The sequence below is a fragment of the Eriocheir sinensis genome, chromosome 43 (assembly GCF_024679095.1).
Source record: "Eriocheir sinensis breed Jianghai 21 chromosome 43, ASM2467909v1, whole genome shotgun sequence".
NCBI lineage: Eukaryota > Metazoa > Arthropoda > Malacostraca > Decapoda > Varunidae > Eriocheir > Eriocheir sinensis.
The window spans coordinates 236,091-252,783 of record NC_066551.1 but is presented as its reverse complement, the minus strand read 5'-3'; the positions used below and the strand labels follow the sequence as shown (position 1 = coordinate 252,783).

At 45.3% G+C, this 16,693-nt stretch overlaps 1 protein-coding gene across 7 annotated transcripts in view; it reads left to right on the top strand.

The window, feature by feature from the left end:
• The window catches only part of LOC127010288 (mechanosensory protein 2-like), a 138,471-nt gene that overhangs the window by 12,529 nt on the left and 109,249 nt on the right, over positions 1 to 16,693 (top strand). For 5 of the 7 annotated variants that reach the window (XM_050884147.1, XM_050884145.1, XM_050884149.1 and 2 more), the window contains exon 1: positions 11,625 to 13,362. The exons of 1 other annotated variant lie outside the window; for it this stretch is intronic. In XM_050884147.1, the coding sequence (XP_050740104.1) occupies positions 13,263 to 13,362 (100 nt within the window). In that variant the 5' untranslated portion in view covers positions 11,625 to 13,262. Of the gene's footprint in view, positions 1 to 2,738; positions 3,026 to 11,624; positions 13,363 to 16,693 lie in introns of those variants that run through there. One more of the 7 variants, XM_050884152.1, reaches the window with a different exon arrangement.

Genomic DNA, 16,693 nt, shown 5'->3' with positions numbered 1-16,693 from the left:
CCACCACTATAACTCACCCTCCCATCACCACCACCACCACCACAATCTCCCTACCCACGCAGTGCCTCTAAACTTAAATGGGTACCGCTGTTCCCGTGTGTCAAGTCGTCTCTGGCACCGATATGTCGCCGCTGCCTGCCCTGCCCGGTGCCTCGTGGGGCCCTGCAGTGCCTCCCCGACCGCCCGCGTGGCTGCTAACGTGGGAGTGGGTCTGCGGTGCCTCCGTCGGTAGCGCGCGTGTGTGTGTTTGTGTTCGGGTGTTTAGTGTGCGTTAAGGGTTGGGTGTGATGGAAATTCGTGTGCCCGGGGGATTTTGCCTTTTTCCTCGTCTTCTTCTTTTTCCTCTTCCTCTTTCTCCTCTTCCTTATCCTCTAGTCTACAGCCTTATCCTCCTCCTTCCTCTTTCTCTTCCTCCTCTTCCTTATCCTCTTCATCCATCTCCTCCACTTCGTCCTCTTCCTCCTCCATTTTTTTTTATATTTGTTTTCCTCTTCCTCCTCATCTTCCTCTTCTTCCTCTTTATTTTGATCCGCGTTCTCCTCTTCCTCCTCTTCTTCCTCGTCTTCCTCCTCTCCTTCTCCTCCGTATTTTGATCCCTGCTCTTGTTCTTCTCCTCCTCTTCTTCTTTTTATACTTTTCTTTTTCTATTTCTTTTCTTTCTTGTCCTCCTCCTCCTCCTCCTCCTTCTTATCTCAATCCTCCCTTCCTACATTTATTCTTGCCCTTGTCATCCTTCTCTCCATCTTCCTCCTCCTCCTCCTCCTCCTCCTCCTGATTCAATTTCTCTTGATCCTCTTCCTTTTCTTACCTCCTCCTCCGTGTCCTGTTTCTCTTTCCCTTCCTACTCCTCCTAAGCCTAATCCTCTTCCTCCTCCTCCTCCTCCTCCTCTTCCTCTTTCTCTTTCTCTTAATCTTCTCTTACTTTTCATTTTCGCCTTTCTCTTCTTTCTCTTCATTCAGCTGGTACTACTTCTCCTATTCATCTGCTCCCTCCTCCTCCTCCTCCTCCTCTTCCTCCTCCTCCTACTCTTCCTCCTCCTCCTCCTCTTCCTCCTACTCTTCCTCCTCCTCCTCGGTCTTCTTCAACAGATAAAAGCGTGACACTTAAGAATCCACTCGCAGGTGTCACGTAACGAGCCTGGAGAGGACCACTGAATAGACTTTTGTTTCCCTCTCTTCCTCCTCTTCCTCCTCTTCCTCCTCCTCCTCTTCCTCCTCCTCCTCCTTTACACGTAACCCCAAGAAACAAAGGAGTCAGCCCTCACCTTGATGGTCAGTGGCCGGTCTTTGCCCCTCTCCTCCTCCTTCCCCTAACCCTTCCGTGTCCTTTGGTCCTTCCCTCATCCCTCTGTGAAAGCACGTACAGGCGGGACTGACACGGCCTTTTAATGGACGGCGCGAGGGAGAGAGAGAAAGGGAAGGACGGAGAGCACGAGTTGAGAATGGCAAGACGGACGAAGCGATGGGAGGAAAGAAGAGAGAAGAGAGAGGAGAGAAAGGGAAGAAAGGAAAGCACGAGTTAAGAAGTGGAAGACAGACGAAGCGATGCGAGGAAAGAAGAGAGAAGAGAAAGGAGAAAACAAAAAGAGAGGAAGGAGTTACGAAATACATATAGCCCGGAAAATTAAGAAAAGACGAAACGAGAACAGAAGAGAGAAAAGCGAAGAAAACAAAAATAAAGAAATGACAAACGAATCATAACGAGAAAAATGAAAAGAAAGAAGAAACGAACAAGGAGAGATAATTCATAACACTAAACGAAGGATGAGAAGAAATTTAGTTTAAAGGGAAAAAGAAAACTACTTACCAGAAGAAGAAAGACAAAAAAGAAGAAAAGAAAAAGGAATGAGAGGAATTTCAGGACAATATGAGTGAGGGAAAAAGTCATTATGAAAACAGAAAGACGTAATAATTAAACGAAACGAAACAAGAAAAGAGAAAGAAACGGAAAAAAAATCAAGAGAAAATTAAATGACGAAAATAGAATGAAGAAAAAGATAAAGAAAATACAGTAAATAGAGAGAGTTAGAGAGTCACAAGATAAGAAAGAGAAAGAAAGAAACTCCAGAAGAAATGAAAGGCGTTGAAAAGTGACCTGATGATGTTTTTAATTAGACGAAACGAAGGAAAGAGTAAAGAGAAAATGAATGACAAGGGAAAGAGGAGGACAATTACAAGACAATGTGGGAAAACAGGGAAAATGAAAAGGTCGAGAAAACCGACCTGATTGTTTTCTTTCCTTTCCTCCATTGATGGAGACGTTGTTTTTACCATTGTTTTTGTTGTTGTTTTGGAATTTTTTTGTTTGTTTTATCACGTTCAAGAAAACAGATGAAAGTGAGCCAATTCTTGAGTGACGTGGGTGAGGTTTGAGGATACACACACACACACACGCACACACACACACACACACACACACACACACACACACACACACACACACACACACACACACACACACACATACACACACACGCACGTACACACTTTAATCTTGCTGAAGTGTGCGCGTCTGTATTGCATCTGCTTGTCATTCTATTCCTCACTCTGAATGGGACGTTTTGAGTGAGAGAGTGAGTGACGGAAACACACACACACACACACACACACACACACACACACACACACACACACACACACACACACACACACACAGCCTCACTCTCTCATTTATTCCAACTCCGCATTCATGTCCCGTCGCCTCTATTACGAAGATCAGTGCAAACAGGTACTTAAAAAATAAAAACAAAACAGGCGTGTGACTTTCAACGTGAAGAAACGAAGAAAAAACAAACCTAGTGCCCGCAGATGATACAAGATGACCCCGCAGCATCATCTCCAGCATCTCCAGCACTCTGATGAAGCCTGACTCTTACCTGTGCGGGTGTGCGTGAGTGCGTGCGCGTGCGTGGTGACCCGGGCGTTGGAGGAGGAGGAGGCGCTTTGCAGGTCGTTTTCCGAGGGTCGTGGTGAAGTGAGGCCACCATGACACCCGGGGTCGTGGCCTCGGCGCTCGGGAGAATAGGTAGGACTGACTGATTGGCTACCTGGCTACCTGGCTACCTGGCTGGACCTACGCTCTCACCCAAGGCACTCGCTCCCCTTGCCTCCCTTAATTCCTTGTCACTATGTTTCCTTCCCTGCTAATGATACTTGCTCTCCTACCCTCCTCCCTTCTCCTGCCTCCCTTCCTTCCTTGTGTCACTGTTTCCTTCCCTGCTTATGATACTTGCTCTCCTACCCTCCTCCCTTCTCCTGTCTTCCTTCCTTCCTTATGTCACTGTATCCTTCCCTTCTAATGATACTTGCTCTCCTACCCTCCTCCCTTCTCCTGCCTCCCTTCCTTCCTTATGTCACTGTTTCCTTCCCTGCTAATGATACTTGCTCTCCTACCCTCCACCCTTCTCCTCCCTGTCTCCCTTCCTTATGTCACTTCCTATATCTCCTTCCCTGCTTGTCATTTGCTCTCCCTGTCTCAATGCCTCTTTATGTTACTAAGTCTTGTTCTCCCTGTCTCCTATCCCTCTCCCTACCTCTCCCCTTATGTTACTCACTCTCCCTGCCTCCCTTACTGTGTTTCTCCCTCCCTGCCTCTCCACGTTACTTGTTCTCCCTGCCTCACGTCTTCCTTGCCTCCCTATGTCACTTCCTCTCCCTGTCTCATCCTCCCTCCTGCTCCAACTGTCACCCTGCCTCAGTGTCTCTCCCTGCCTCAATGTCACTCACTCCCCCTGCCTCACCGTCTCCTTGCCTCTATGTCACTCACTCCCCCTGCCTCCCTGCCACTCTACATCACTCGCTCTCCCTGTCACTCACTCCCCCTGCCACTCTACATCACTCGCTCTCCCTGCCTCAATGTCACTCGCTCTCCCTGTCACTCACTCCCCCTGCCTCCCTGCCACTCTACATCACTCGCTCTCCCTGCCTCAATGTCACTCGCTCTCCCTCTCACTCACTCCCCCTGCCTCCCCGCCTCCCGTCACTCTGTCATGTGGCTTGATTGACTTACTCGTTTTTTACACCTTGCTGTGGCACGTGTCGCACTCAAACACTACTAATCTTATCACTACTTATTATCTACTCCTCCCCTCCCTTCTCCCTCTCCCGCGCCGTCTAGTGGGGAGGCTGAGGGCGAGGTGGATGGAGGGAAGAGCTTGTTGTGGTATGTCCCCTCACTAACCCTCTTCGTCCTCCTCCTCCTCCTCGTCCCTCTCCACCACTTGCTGTTACTAATTGCACTTCTTGGTCTTGGTCTTGTGTCTCGTGGTGCTTCTCGTCTCATTTGGTCTTTCTGTTATAGCGTGGGTGTGAGAGTAAGTGAGTGGGTGTGGGTATGGGTGAGAGAGAGAGAGAGAGAGAGAGAGAGAGAGAGAGAGAGAGAGAGAGAGAGAGAGAGAGAGAGAGAGAGAGAGAGAGAGAGAGAGAGATGGGTAACAGGATGGATGAATGGATGGAAAGTGGAAGATGTGATGCTGTCTAAACGTTGGGTTGTAGATGATGACTCTTATGCTTGTCTCGTAACTATCAACACCAACACAGTCATCACCATCATCATCACCATCATCATCACCAGTATCTTCTCGCAGCAATCGAATTCGCCAATGACACTATTTTTAATGAAAGCCCAGTCACAACGTCTAAAACAGTGATCGTAGCGAAGGTTATCAGTGCAAGGTGTACCGAAGTGCCGTTTACACCTTGCTTGAACGTTCATCCTTCCTTTCTAACGCTTCCGCAAAGTAACCCATAAACGTTTTCCTATATTGCAAGACCAGCGTGTAATCTGTTGTCTCTGCGATGCGGCGTCCGTGAACTCATACCCAAACACACACGTAAGAGGTGAAAGCCAAACCGATGGATATGTAAGAGTGGCTAACAACACGGAATGCCTCTGTGTGTTGCTGTGTTGTTGTGTTGCTTTCCCTGTGTTCTCATTGGGAAGAAAAAAGGTGTACGTGTTGAAGAGGGTATAGGGAGGGAAGGAAGGGGGAAAGGATAGAGGGGAGAGGAGGGTGGGGAAGAGGGAAGGATGATGGGAAAGAAGGAAGGACAGAGGGTAGGGTACAGGGAAGAGCGAAGGGAGGGTAGGGTGATGAAGGGGGAAGGGCGAAGCGAGGGAGAGGGTGTGGTGTAGCGAAGGGAAGGGAGGAGCAAAGCGTGGGATGGAGGGAAGGGCGTGGAGGAATGGAGGAGGGAAGGAAAGGGGGAGAGAGGGGTAGGTAAAACTCGCAATGGCTGGTTGACAATATTGAAAGCGAGACAGCGAGAGAGAAATATATATTGAACTGTAGAAACCAAAACAATAACAAAGGCAAGCAAAACGATTCACCACTACTACTACAACTACTACTACTACTACTACTACTACTGCCACTACTACTACTACTACCACTACTGCTACTATTGCTACTATTTATATTCCATACAAAAAGAAAAAAAAAATATCGTAACAGTGAATTTGAAACGGAGAATCAGATAGAATGAGAGAGAGAGAGAGAGAACAAGGGCGAGGTTTCAATATTTACCATCAGTCAACGCGCTGCGGGGAGACCAGCTTTAATATCCTGCTAATAAGTCACACACACACACACACACACACACACACACGGGCGGGAGGGGGGGTTGGGGGGTAGTGGGAGCGATTTCCTACCATAGATCTGACATAAAAACATTTGATAATTATCTCTCTCTCTCTCTCTCTCTCTCTCTCTCTCTCTCTCTCTCTCTCTCTCTCTCTCTCTCTCTCTCTCTCTCTCTCTCTCTCTCTCTCTCTCTCTCTCTCTCTCTCTCTCTCTCTCTCTCTCTCTCTCTCTCTCTCTCTCTCTCTCTCTCTCTCTCTCTCTCTCTCTCTTGCTCTCTCTCTTTCCTCGGGTGATAAAAGAAGGCAAAGTTTCGGAACACTGTGACAAAAATCTCGCGGGCGTGATGGAAGGCCTCGTGACGTCATGATGAATCGGCTTCCTGATTGGCTGAGGGACGCGCCGCTCCAACCAATTAAAATCTGGTGGTAGGACAAAAAATTGGGTTAAAAATAATTGTTGTGGGATTCGTGATTAGTGAGTGGGTGGGTTGTCTGTTTTTGTTTTTGTTTTTTCTTTGTTGTTTGTTTTCCCCCCCTATGTTGTCACTCACCTCTTTTCTTTCCTTTTCATTCTTTCTTTATCTATTAATATCTCGTGTTTTTTTGCCTTTATTGTCTCTTATTTCCTCCTCTTTATATTGTCAGTCATCTCCCCTTTTCTTTCATTTCTCTTCTTCTTTTATCATCTTTCATCTTCTCTTGTCTTCTTCTGTTTTGATCGTCATTTGTTTCTTCTTTTTCATATTGTCTCATCTCTTCCTCTTTGTATTGCCACTCATCTCCCTTTATTGTTCCTCTCTTTCGCTCTCCCTTTCGTTCCCCTTCCCTTCCCTTCCCTTCCTTCCATATCCCTTCTCCTCCATTCCCGTAAACCCATTCCTCTCCCTCCCCATCCCTTCCCTTCCCTTCCTTCCATATCCCTTCTCCCCCCCTCCCGTAAACCCATTCCTCTCCCTCCCCATCTCTCCCCTTCCCTCTCCATCCCACCCCCTTCCATATCCCCCCATCCCTTCATATATTTTCCTCCCCTTCCCTTCCCATCTCTCCCCTTCCCTCTATACCCACCATTCCTCCCCTTCCTTCCCCATTCCTCCATATCCCTTCCCCCTTCCCCATCCTTCCCCTTTCCTCCAGACCCCTCACCTCCCCTCCCCATCCCCCTCAATCCCCATCCCTATCTCTTCCCTCCCCATCCTCCAGCCCTCCTCCCCCTCCCCCCCCAAAACAACACATCCGGTAAACGCCGATGTGATGCGAGATTTTATATTCCAAACGTAATTGAAATTCGTGTCCCGATAAAGTTTTCCCAAAATATATGAATCAGATTTATCAACACGACGGAACGGGGAGGGAGAGGGAGGGAGGAAGGGAGAGGTAGGGAAGAAGAGGGAAGAGGAAGGAAGGAAGAGGGGAGAGATCAGAAGAGAGGAAGAGACAAAGAAGGGGATGATGAAAGGAGGGAAGGGGAGGAAGGGAGAGGGAGAAGAGAGGGGATTGGTCAGAAAGAAGGAAGGGGAGGAAGGAGGGAACGGAGAGGGAAATGGAGAGAAAGCAATCAAAGAGGAGGATAAGGAGAGGAGAAGAGGAAAGGAAGAAAAGGAGAAGAGGAGAAGGAGAAGTTAGAGAGGAAAAGCAGAGGAATGGAAAGAAAAGAAAGAAGAGGAGAAAGAGGAGGAAGAAAAAGAGAGTGAAATGGAATAGAATTGATTGAAGGGGAGGAAAAGATAAATGGAAGAGGGGATGACAGAGTGAAGGGGGAACTTGACACAGGGAAGAGGGAGATGGTTGATAGGTTAAATGTCATATTGGGTGGGAAGGGGAAAACGGAGGGGATGAGGAGGGGATTGAGAGTGAGAGGGGATGAAGGGAGGAATGTGGAAGGGGATACGTGAGAGGGGAACTGAGAGAAGGGGGAAGGAAAGGGTTGAAGAGGAATTAAATGAAAGGGATTGAAAAAAGGTCGTACATGGAAAGGGTAACGTGAACGGAGGAGGGTTGAAGAAGAGGGATGAAGGAAGGGAATGGGAAGGGAAAAGAGGAAGGAAAGAGATTGAAAAAAGGGTTAATAAAAGATCTTGAAGAAAAGGGAAGGAAATTAGCAAAAGGGATCATATGAAAAGATTTAAGAAAGTGCATATTTTGGAAGGAGAGAAGGTGAAACGAAAGGGTCGAACAAGGACTAAAGAAATGGGGTTAAGGACGTTTTGGATGGAAGCTTAAGCTGAAAGGGGTAAAAGGGTTTTAATGAGATAAAGGAAGGGGTTTAAGAGGGTTGGAGGGGAAGATTAGTACTAGAGAAGGAAAAGGAATGGGAGGAAATAAGGGAAGGGGATTGAAGGGTTGACGGGGAAATGGAAGGAAGGGGTTTGAAGAGGATTGAGGTTGGAAAAAGGGAAAAGGGAAAGAAGGGATTTGGAGGGAAGGTAAGATAGTGGAAGAGGTCAAATTCGGAGTAGAGGATTATACTTCAAGGGGAAAGAGAAGGAAGGGATTGAATAGGAGGTAAAGTGAAGAAAGGGGGCCAACTTTGAGGTGAAGGATTATACTGAAAGGGGAGAAGAGAAGGAGAGAGATTGAATGAGGGGGTTAAAGGAATGGGGTTGAGGATTATACTGAAAGGGGAAAGAGAAGGAAGGGATTGAAGAGGAGGTAAGGTTAAGAAAGGGGGCCAACTTTGAGGTGAAGGATTATACTGAAGCGGGGAAGAGAAGGAGAGAGATTGAATGAGGGGGGTTAAAGGAAGGGGTTTGAGGAGGTTTTGGGTTGAAGCGAAGATTCCATTACGATTATGAATTCCCGTCCAGGATAAAGTTTAGTCAAGCGAAAACCTCATTAAGGAGAGAAAGAGAGGAGAAATAATCGTGGATGTGTTTGAGTGAATGGACGTGAGAGAGGGAGAGGGAGAGCAATGTCATTTAGTCGGAAATTTGTCTCGCTTTTCCTCATTTACTTTTCATTTTTCTTTTTTTTTCCCTTCTATTCTCCTTCATTTCTCCTATCACTATTTAGCCTTTCAATTCCCTTTATTTTCCTTCATTTTTCCCTTTTTATATTCCCTTCGTTTCGCATTATTGTTTCCTCTCCCAGTTTCCTTTATTTCCCATCACTGTTTTCCCCTTCTCTTCCTCTCTATATCCCCATCATACCCCTTCCTTTTTCCCTTCATTTTCCGTCATTATATCCTTTCTTTCCTCTCTTATTAATTCCCTTTCATTGCTTCCTTTTCATCCCTCTTTCATTTCCCATTCTTGCTTCCCTTCTCATTTCCTCTTTATTTTCCTCTCATATTTCCCTTTTCATTTCCCCTTCATTTTCCTTTATTGTTTATCCTTCCTTCCTATTCGTTCCATCTGATTTTCTAGCATTTTTTTTGTCTAATTCCTGCATTTTTTTTCTTCTAATTTCATCTCCCTCGGCTTGTTTTCCCCAATTTGTCAACTAATTACATTCCTCCTAAAGTTATTCTCGTTTCTCTTTTGTTTTCCTGCATTTATTTTATTTATTTTTCTTCCTATTCTTTGTTCCTTGCATTTATATTTCCCCCTCGTGATTCGTTTCCCTTATTGACAAGTAATCACTATTTTTTTTTCATTTATTTCATCTTTACTTCCCTCATATTATTTTTTTTCTTCCTCCATTTAAATCGTTCTGTCCTCCCTCGTTCTTCCCCTTCTGAGGACGTCGAACCTTCCCTTCTTTGTATTACCGTCCCTTCCCTGCCCTTCTTCTTCCCTTCCCCTTCCCCTCTTCTTCTCTTCACTTCCTTCAGTCTCCCCTCAGAAGTAGGCTTGTTTATGTTGTTGTTGTTGTTGTTTTTGTTCCGCTCCACTTGTTTGCTTGGTTTCCCTTCCCTTCCCTTCCCACCGTCCTTTCCTTTTTTTCGGACCATGTTTTCATTTTTCTCATTCCTCTCCTTCCTCGTCTCCTTTCCCTTCCTTCCCCTTCATTTATGTCCTTTTCTCCTTTTCTTTTCATTGCCCTCCTTCCTCTTTTCTTTCGCCTTCCTTTCCTTTCATTCTAATTCTTTTTCTATTCTTCATCCGTTTATTTTACCATTCTTTTATACCTTTCATTGCTCTTCCCTTCGTTACTTTTCCTTTCCTTTCATAATCAACGTTTTTTCTTCTTTTCTCTTCACTAACATCCTGCTCTGCCCTACATTTTCCTCCCTTTGGTTCCCTTTTTTTCCCCTTTTTTCCCATTGCTCTTCACTTCGCTCATTTTCCTTATCCTCATCTCCCTCGTTCATTTCCCTTAGTCCCATCCTCCCTTCCTTTCACCGTTTCCTAAACCACTTCCTTATCCCATCACAAGCATCCTTTTTTACCTTTTTTTCACCCCTCTCCTTATTCCCTTCCTTTCCCTTCTCTTCCTACATCTCCTTCCACTCCTTACTTCTATTCTTAAACCACATCCTCATCCCTTTAAACTCATCCTTATTTACCTTTTTTTTTTAACACCCCTCTCCTTCCCTTCCTTCCCTTTCTCTTCCTCTTCTCCTCCGCCCCTTGCCCGGTCCAATCAGGTTAATTGTTTCAGCGCGGCGTCTACCTGGGCGTCTCTCAGGTGAACACTTATCCGCTCGGGGAAAAGAGATTGCGATGGCCTTGCTTGGAGGGGAGGGAACGGAAGCAAGACTGAGGAGGAGAAAAATTGTTACCGCGTTTTGTGATAGTTTAATCGGGCGTGAGCTTACCGTAGAGTTTTTTATGGCGATTATATTTTTCCTCACTTTTTCGTAAGTGATGTCGGGAATGATATACAAACTTGGGATGATAAATACAAGGGAAGGGAATATGTTTGAATCTTTTAGTTGAATAATAAGAAAATAATAAAAAGGAGAGGTATTTGTGTGTAGGGGGGGAATGGGGTTGTGTGTGTGTGTGTTTCCAAGCGTCGTTATACAGAGAGAGAGAGAGAGAGAGAGAGAGAGAGAGAGAGAGAGAGAATATCACGTGTTGGCACTTCATTAAGATCGAAACTCACAGGCACTTTCCAACACACACACACACACACACACACACACACACACACACACACACACGTGACCTCTCCTGACCCATTTCGCAACTCTAAGGTCACGTAAAACACACAGAATGAAAGACGAAAAGGGGAATGGAAGGAAATGAACGACCGTAAGGGCGAAACGTGCCTCTGCAAACGCTTGGAAACTCGACCTTATTGACGCTGCGATACCCTGGTGTTAAGCTTTAGGCGCCAGGCTTCGGAGGGGCTTTAACGTGCCAACCCACACGTCCATTATCACACGCTAAATTGCTTCACTTCACTCGCGCCGATGAAGAAGGATACCCAGTCTGACCCAACCCTTATCCTGCCCTGACCTAATGTAACCTGACCTTACCTGACCTAACGTGCCAACCCACACGTCCATTATCACACGCTAAATTGATTCACTTCACTCGCGCCGATGAAGAAGGATACCCAGTCTGATCCTACCCATGTCCTACCCTGACCTAATGCAACCTAAGCCAACCTGACCGAACCCAGCCTTTCCTAACCTAACCCGACCCAAAATCAACCCAACTTAACCCAACCAAACTTATCCAGTCAGCCCAACCCCATTCATTCAAAACCAATCCCTAACCAAGCCAAGGTCAACCCTATTTTACCCAACCAAGTCCAACCCTTCTAATCTATTCAACCAGTCAACCTAACCCCGACCTTACCTAATGTATCTACCCCCCAAAAAATTAAGTGAAAAGTTACCCCTTCTCCCATTCCACTCCTCCCCCACCACCCAAAAAGAACAAAAACAAAGAATAAACCAACCACCAAAGCAACAAACAACCCACAAAATTGGAATCTATAACAAAAAATTAAATATAGACGCTGCTACGTCGACGATCAAAGCAGAAGAGTGTGAGGAGAAGGAGGAGGAGGAAGAGCCTTTAGCCAGACGCCGCTCCTCGGTGCCGTAGCCTTCTAGCCTTAGCCTCTCTCTAGCCTTCCTTTCCTCCCCACACCACCAGCACAGAGTCTGCCACGAGCCTCCCCCCACCTTCCTCTCTTCGTCTCTTTTCAGATAGAAGCCCCCAGTTCTAATGGCAGTCATATGACCCCGGTCTGTTGCGTCCCCAGGCCTGACCCAGACATGACCTGCCCCCCCAGTAGCCACACGTTCTGATCACCCCCACAGAAAAACAGACAGTGATACAGACACACGAACATACCACCACTAGGGAGCTAGAACCTTGATACGCGGCTCACCTGCCTGCCTGCCTGCCTGCCTACCTGACGCTCCTGGCGTAGGCCGGGCGTGGCGGTGGACTGGCGGGGGCGAGGGCGGCGCCGCACAGGCCTCGAGGCGCCCCTGTGTAGCAAGTGGCCGCGAGTGTGACGATGGAGGCCGCCGAGGGAAGGCGCGCTCCGGAGGCTAGAGTGTAGAGCGGCGCCCCAGCCCGAGTAGAGCTAGGCGGCTCGCTAAGTGACGAGGCGCCGGAACAAACCTTGACTGTGTTGAGCCGAGTCCAGGAGCCTCAGTGAAGCCAGTGTGAGAGGCGGGAATAAGGCGCCGATCACAGAGAGACACACGACTACACGAACTCAAACCTACTCACACACGCACTCAAACACACCTATACGCACATAACTAGCAATACAAAACGGGTACACGATTACTGACACATTCACACACACTCACAGCAATACGATACGAGTCCATTCAATTTTACACCAAGTCATACATTCAGACACCAGAAAGACCTTTTGAAGGCACTTGTAAACGTTATTCTGTCCTTCATTGCCTTCTCGAAACGTTCATTCATCATTTTTCATCACCAGAGAAAAGATACATTGAATAGGTAACGTCAGTCAGTTGCTTTTCATCTCAGTTATCAGTAAACGTCATAATCTGATCATACAAAACATAAAGTCTTAATAAATTGATATATAACATAACCAAGTATACTGTATATCCCTCCTGTCTTTCTCCCCTTTTCCCCAGTCGAGTGATAATAATAATAATAATAATAATAATAATAATAAAAATAGTAAACTGAGAGTAACTGTTGATATCATTCTGTCTCTCTTTGAAGAGTTTTCACTCCTTATTCTTATTAATTAAACTTGTAAAGAGGTAATCTTTAAACTGAACTTTCTTCCCTCCTGAATTCCCGTCCCGTTGAAGTTCTAGAACTCATTCACTCACTCACTCATTCACTCACTCACTCACTAAAGGGATGGTTTTTCTCAGGGTCTTCATGCCTCCCACCTGTTCATTCGTCCTCCCCGCCCCCCCTCTGCCAATATGTTAACGCCACGGTCACCACCACCGCACCACCACCGCCACCACTCCCTCTACCACCTCCTCCCCCACCAGTCACCGCATCACCACCACCACCTGACCCTACCTCACCACCACCACCACCACTTGTATCATCACCATCATCACCACACGAATCACCACCACCACCACCACCAAGTTAGCTCCAACCACCACCACCACCACCACCACTGCCACTCTCACCACCACATACACCCCCACCAAGACAAGAGCGACACCCAACCACCACCACCACCACCTCCGCCACCACAACCCTCCTCTCAGTAAGAAGTGTGAGCGTCTCCCCTACCACCACCACCACCACCACCTCCACCACCACCTCCACCACCACCACCACCTTTTGTAGAGCAAGGGAGGCCACTCCATAAATCAGTCTATATGAAAAAGGTATGCGTGGTATTCCACCTTAGGGCGCCGTGTATGGAGTACCACACGACAAGAAAATCCTCTTCCTGCTACGAGCTGCACGTGATGTTTCGTGAGTATATTCTGCATACTAGATACTACTAATACACAACCTTGACCTGCCTACCTATGCCTCTCGCTCGCTCTTTCTCTCCCAGTGACTTGATTTGGTCTGACTTTTAATTTGTCTTTATTTTACCTTTTTCATTTCCATTTGGCTTTAGTATTTTGTTTTCTCTCTCATTTTACCTGATTTTCGCCTTCTCGCTTGCTCTTTCTTTCTCAGTGACTTGATTTGGTCTGACTTTTACTTTGCTTTTCTTTTACCTCTTTATTTCCTTCGGCTTTATTATTTTGTTTTATCTCTTATTTTACCTGATTTTCGCTCTCTCGCTCGCTCTTTCTCTCCCAGTGACTTGTTTAGTTTACTCTTCTTCTTTCTTCATTTCATTTGGCTTTATTTTCACCTGTAATACTTTTAACTCACCTGTCCCTTGCTTACTTAACCTTATTTGAATTGATTTTGCCGTTCATTTACTTCTTTTTATTATCTCGACCTTAGTTATTTTATTTTTACCTTGATTTACTTTCACCTGGAGTTATCATTCGTTTGTAGAGTTTTCTTCTTCCTTTGTGTTCATTAAATATTTGTTTGCTTATGTATTCCCTATTATTATCATGAGTATTTTATCCTGTTTTGCTTTATTTCTATTAATTTAACAAGTTTTATATACCCAGTTTATCTTGGTATTATTTAACTAGTATTACCATCGCTATTATTATTTTCTTTATTATTATTATTCGCATTTGCTTCGCTCCGTTCGCTTTACTTTTTATCGTTTTATTTTTCATATTTTGCTCCACATTTCGCATCGTATTTATAGTTTTGGTGCCTCGTGATTTTGGGGAGAGAGAGAGAGAGAGAGAGAGAGAGAGAGAGAGAGAGAGAGAGAGAGAGAGAGAGAGAGAGAGAGAGAGAGAGAGAGAGAGAGAGAGAGAGAATGTGTGTATGTTTTTTTTTTGTGTGTGTGTGTACCTGTCAATCAATCAGTCACTTTATTTGTCAGTCTGTGTGTCTGTCTATACGTCTGTCTGCCTGTCTGTCCATCTTTGTGTCTTTTTGTACGTGTGTGTGAGTAAGCGGATGACAACAAGAGCTAAAAATAGATGTATGAAAATATGAATGTATGTATATATGTATAAATTGTATAGTCATGTATGTATGTATATATGTACGTATGTATATATGTATGAATGAGTGCGTATGTCTGTATCCCCTTGTCCGTGTCACCGTAGGAATGGAGTATGCCGGGGTGGGCGTAGAGTTGGCTGCATGACTACCAGACTGAGTAGTAGCATGCATGGCACTGAGGGCAGGGTGGGGCTGGCTGGCTGGCTGGCTGGCTGAGCAGGGGTAGGTGGCCGTGGTGCTGTGGGTGCTGCATGGTCAGCCCGCACCTTCGCCTGAGTCGCTGAATTGCTGACTATATAGAGAGTGAGCTGACCACTTCCCTAGAGGCGAGCAAATGTAGAGTTAGTGGTTAACGTGTGTTGTGTTCCAGCCGTGGTGATGTCTTGTCCTGGAGGGCTGACCACACGCTGCCCAGTGCTCATTCCCTTGTGATGTCCATATTCTTCATTTTCTTGTCTTTTATTTACTTTGACTAGTGTGAATTTTTTCTGTCACTCAGGCTAAATTGACAAGCATTCACTCATTCTGATTCCCTTGTGCTGGTGATTTTCTTCATTTTCTTGTCTTTTAAATACTTTGACTCATGTATTTTTCCGTCACTCAGGCTTAATTGGCAGGCATTCACAGCTGTCTAGGAGTAAAGGAAATCCGTGCCAGGTCTTCAAGCAGGCAACAAAATATATTATAATTGGATCTCGTGCTTCGTAAAAATATTCTCGTGTTTTTATTTTTTTTCCAGGTGTCTCGTTTGAGCGAAAGAAAACATTGATCAACTGGACGAAAATTTCATTAGGGTTTTTTCAACTATTCTCAGCGTTATGGATTTTTTCTATCTATTTTTAGCTTGGTGACGAAGAGACAGCAAGTTATGACGCATATTGCTGGAGAGAGAGAGAGAGAGAGAGAGAGAGAGAGAGAGAGAGAGAGAGAGAGAGAGAGAGAGAGAGAGAGAGAGAGAGAGAGAGAGAGAGAGAGAGAGACAGAGACAGACAGACAGGCACAGCGTCACCCCGCACCGATCATTCAGAAGTAAAAACGGCGTCACGGGAACAAAAGTCGTCCTGGGAGCTTGGCGGCGGACAAAGAGGATCAGACGAGGCGAGTGTCCGAGTTCACAGTGTACGATATAAAAGGATCCCGGAGAGTGCCTTTACTTAGCCTTGAAAAATACGATAATAGTAATGATAACAGCACTAACAATAATAATAATGAACAACAACAACAGAGACAAGAAGAATGAAAGTGATGAGGATAATAGAAAGAATAAGGACAAGAAGAATGAGAACATGAAAAACAAGACTAAAAATTAAAAAAAAGAATAGAAATAATACCAATAAGAATACCAAGCGTTCGTAAACAATCAAGACAGACAAAAACAAAAATACCACCAACAACAAGACCAAAAGAAGAACAAAAACAAGAACAATGAGAACAATGATAATAAGAATAAGAATAAAAAGAATAACAATGATATCAAGCCTTCATAAACAGAAAGGCAGACAAAAACCCACCCTGCAGAAAGCTTGGTTTGGTCTGACTTGCCTTGGCCTGGCGTGATGGAGCTCCTCACTCCCTCACTCCCTCCCTCACTCACTCGGTCTTTTCTAATTATTGATGCGGAGTGGAGTGGCGGGGCGAGGCAGCGAAACAAACACGTGAACCAACAGAGCAAGACAAACACCGGAATAAGCTAGGCCAGAAGGGCACTCACTCGCTCGCCTGGCTCAGACCTCCGCCAGGAACAGCAATTGACTAGCGCTGATATGCAAATGTGAGACAGAAATGACCTTGTATGTTCAGGTTTAATTCCAAAGACTGTTGTTATTATTCTGAGCAAAACATAAGAACTGTGAAGGATAAAGATGACTCCAAATTATCAAAAGTAAACGGAGGAAATTACTATTGTATGTTTAAGTATAATTTCAAAGGCTATGAACTATGAAGGATAAAAATGACACCAAATTATCTAAAGTAGACGGCGGAAATGACTGTTGTATGTTTAGGGATAATTTAAAAGACCATTATTTTTATGAGCAAAACAAAAGAACTATGAAGGATAAAAATGACACCAAATTATCTAAAGTAGACGGCGGAAATGATCATTGGATGTTTAGGGATAATTTAAAAGACTATTATATTTATGAGCAAAACAAAAGAACTATGAAGGATAAAAATGACTCCAGATTATCAAAAGTAGAACAAGAAGAACTAC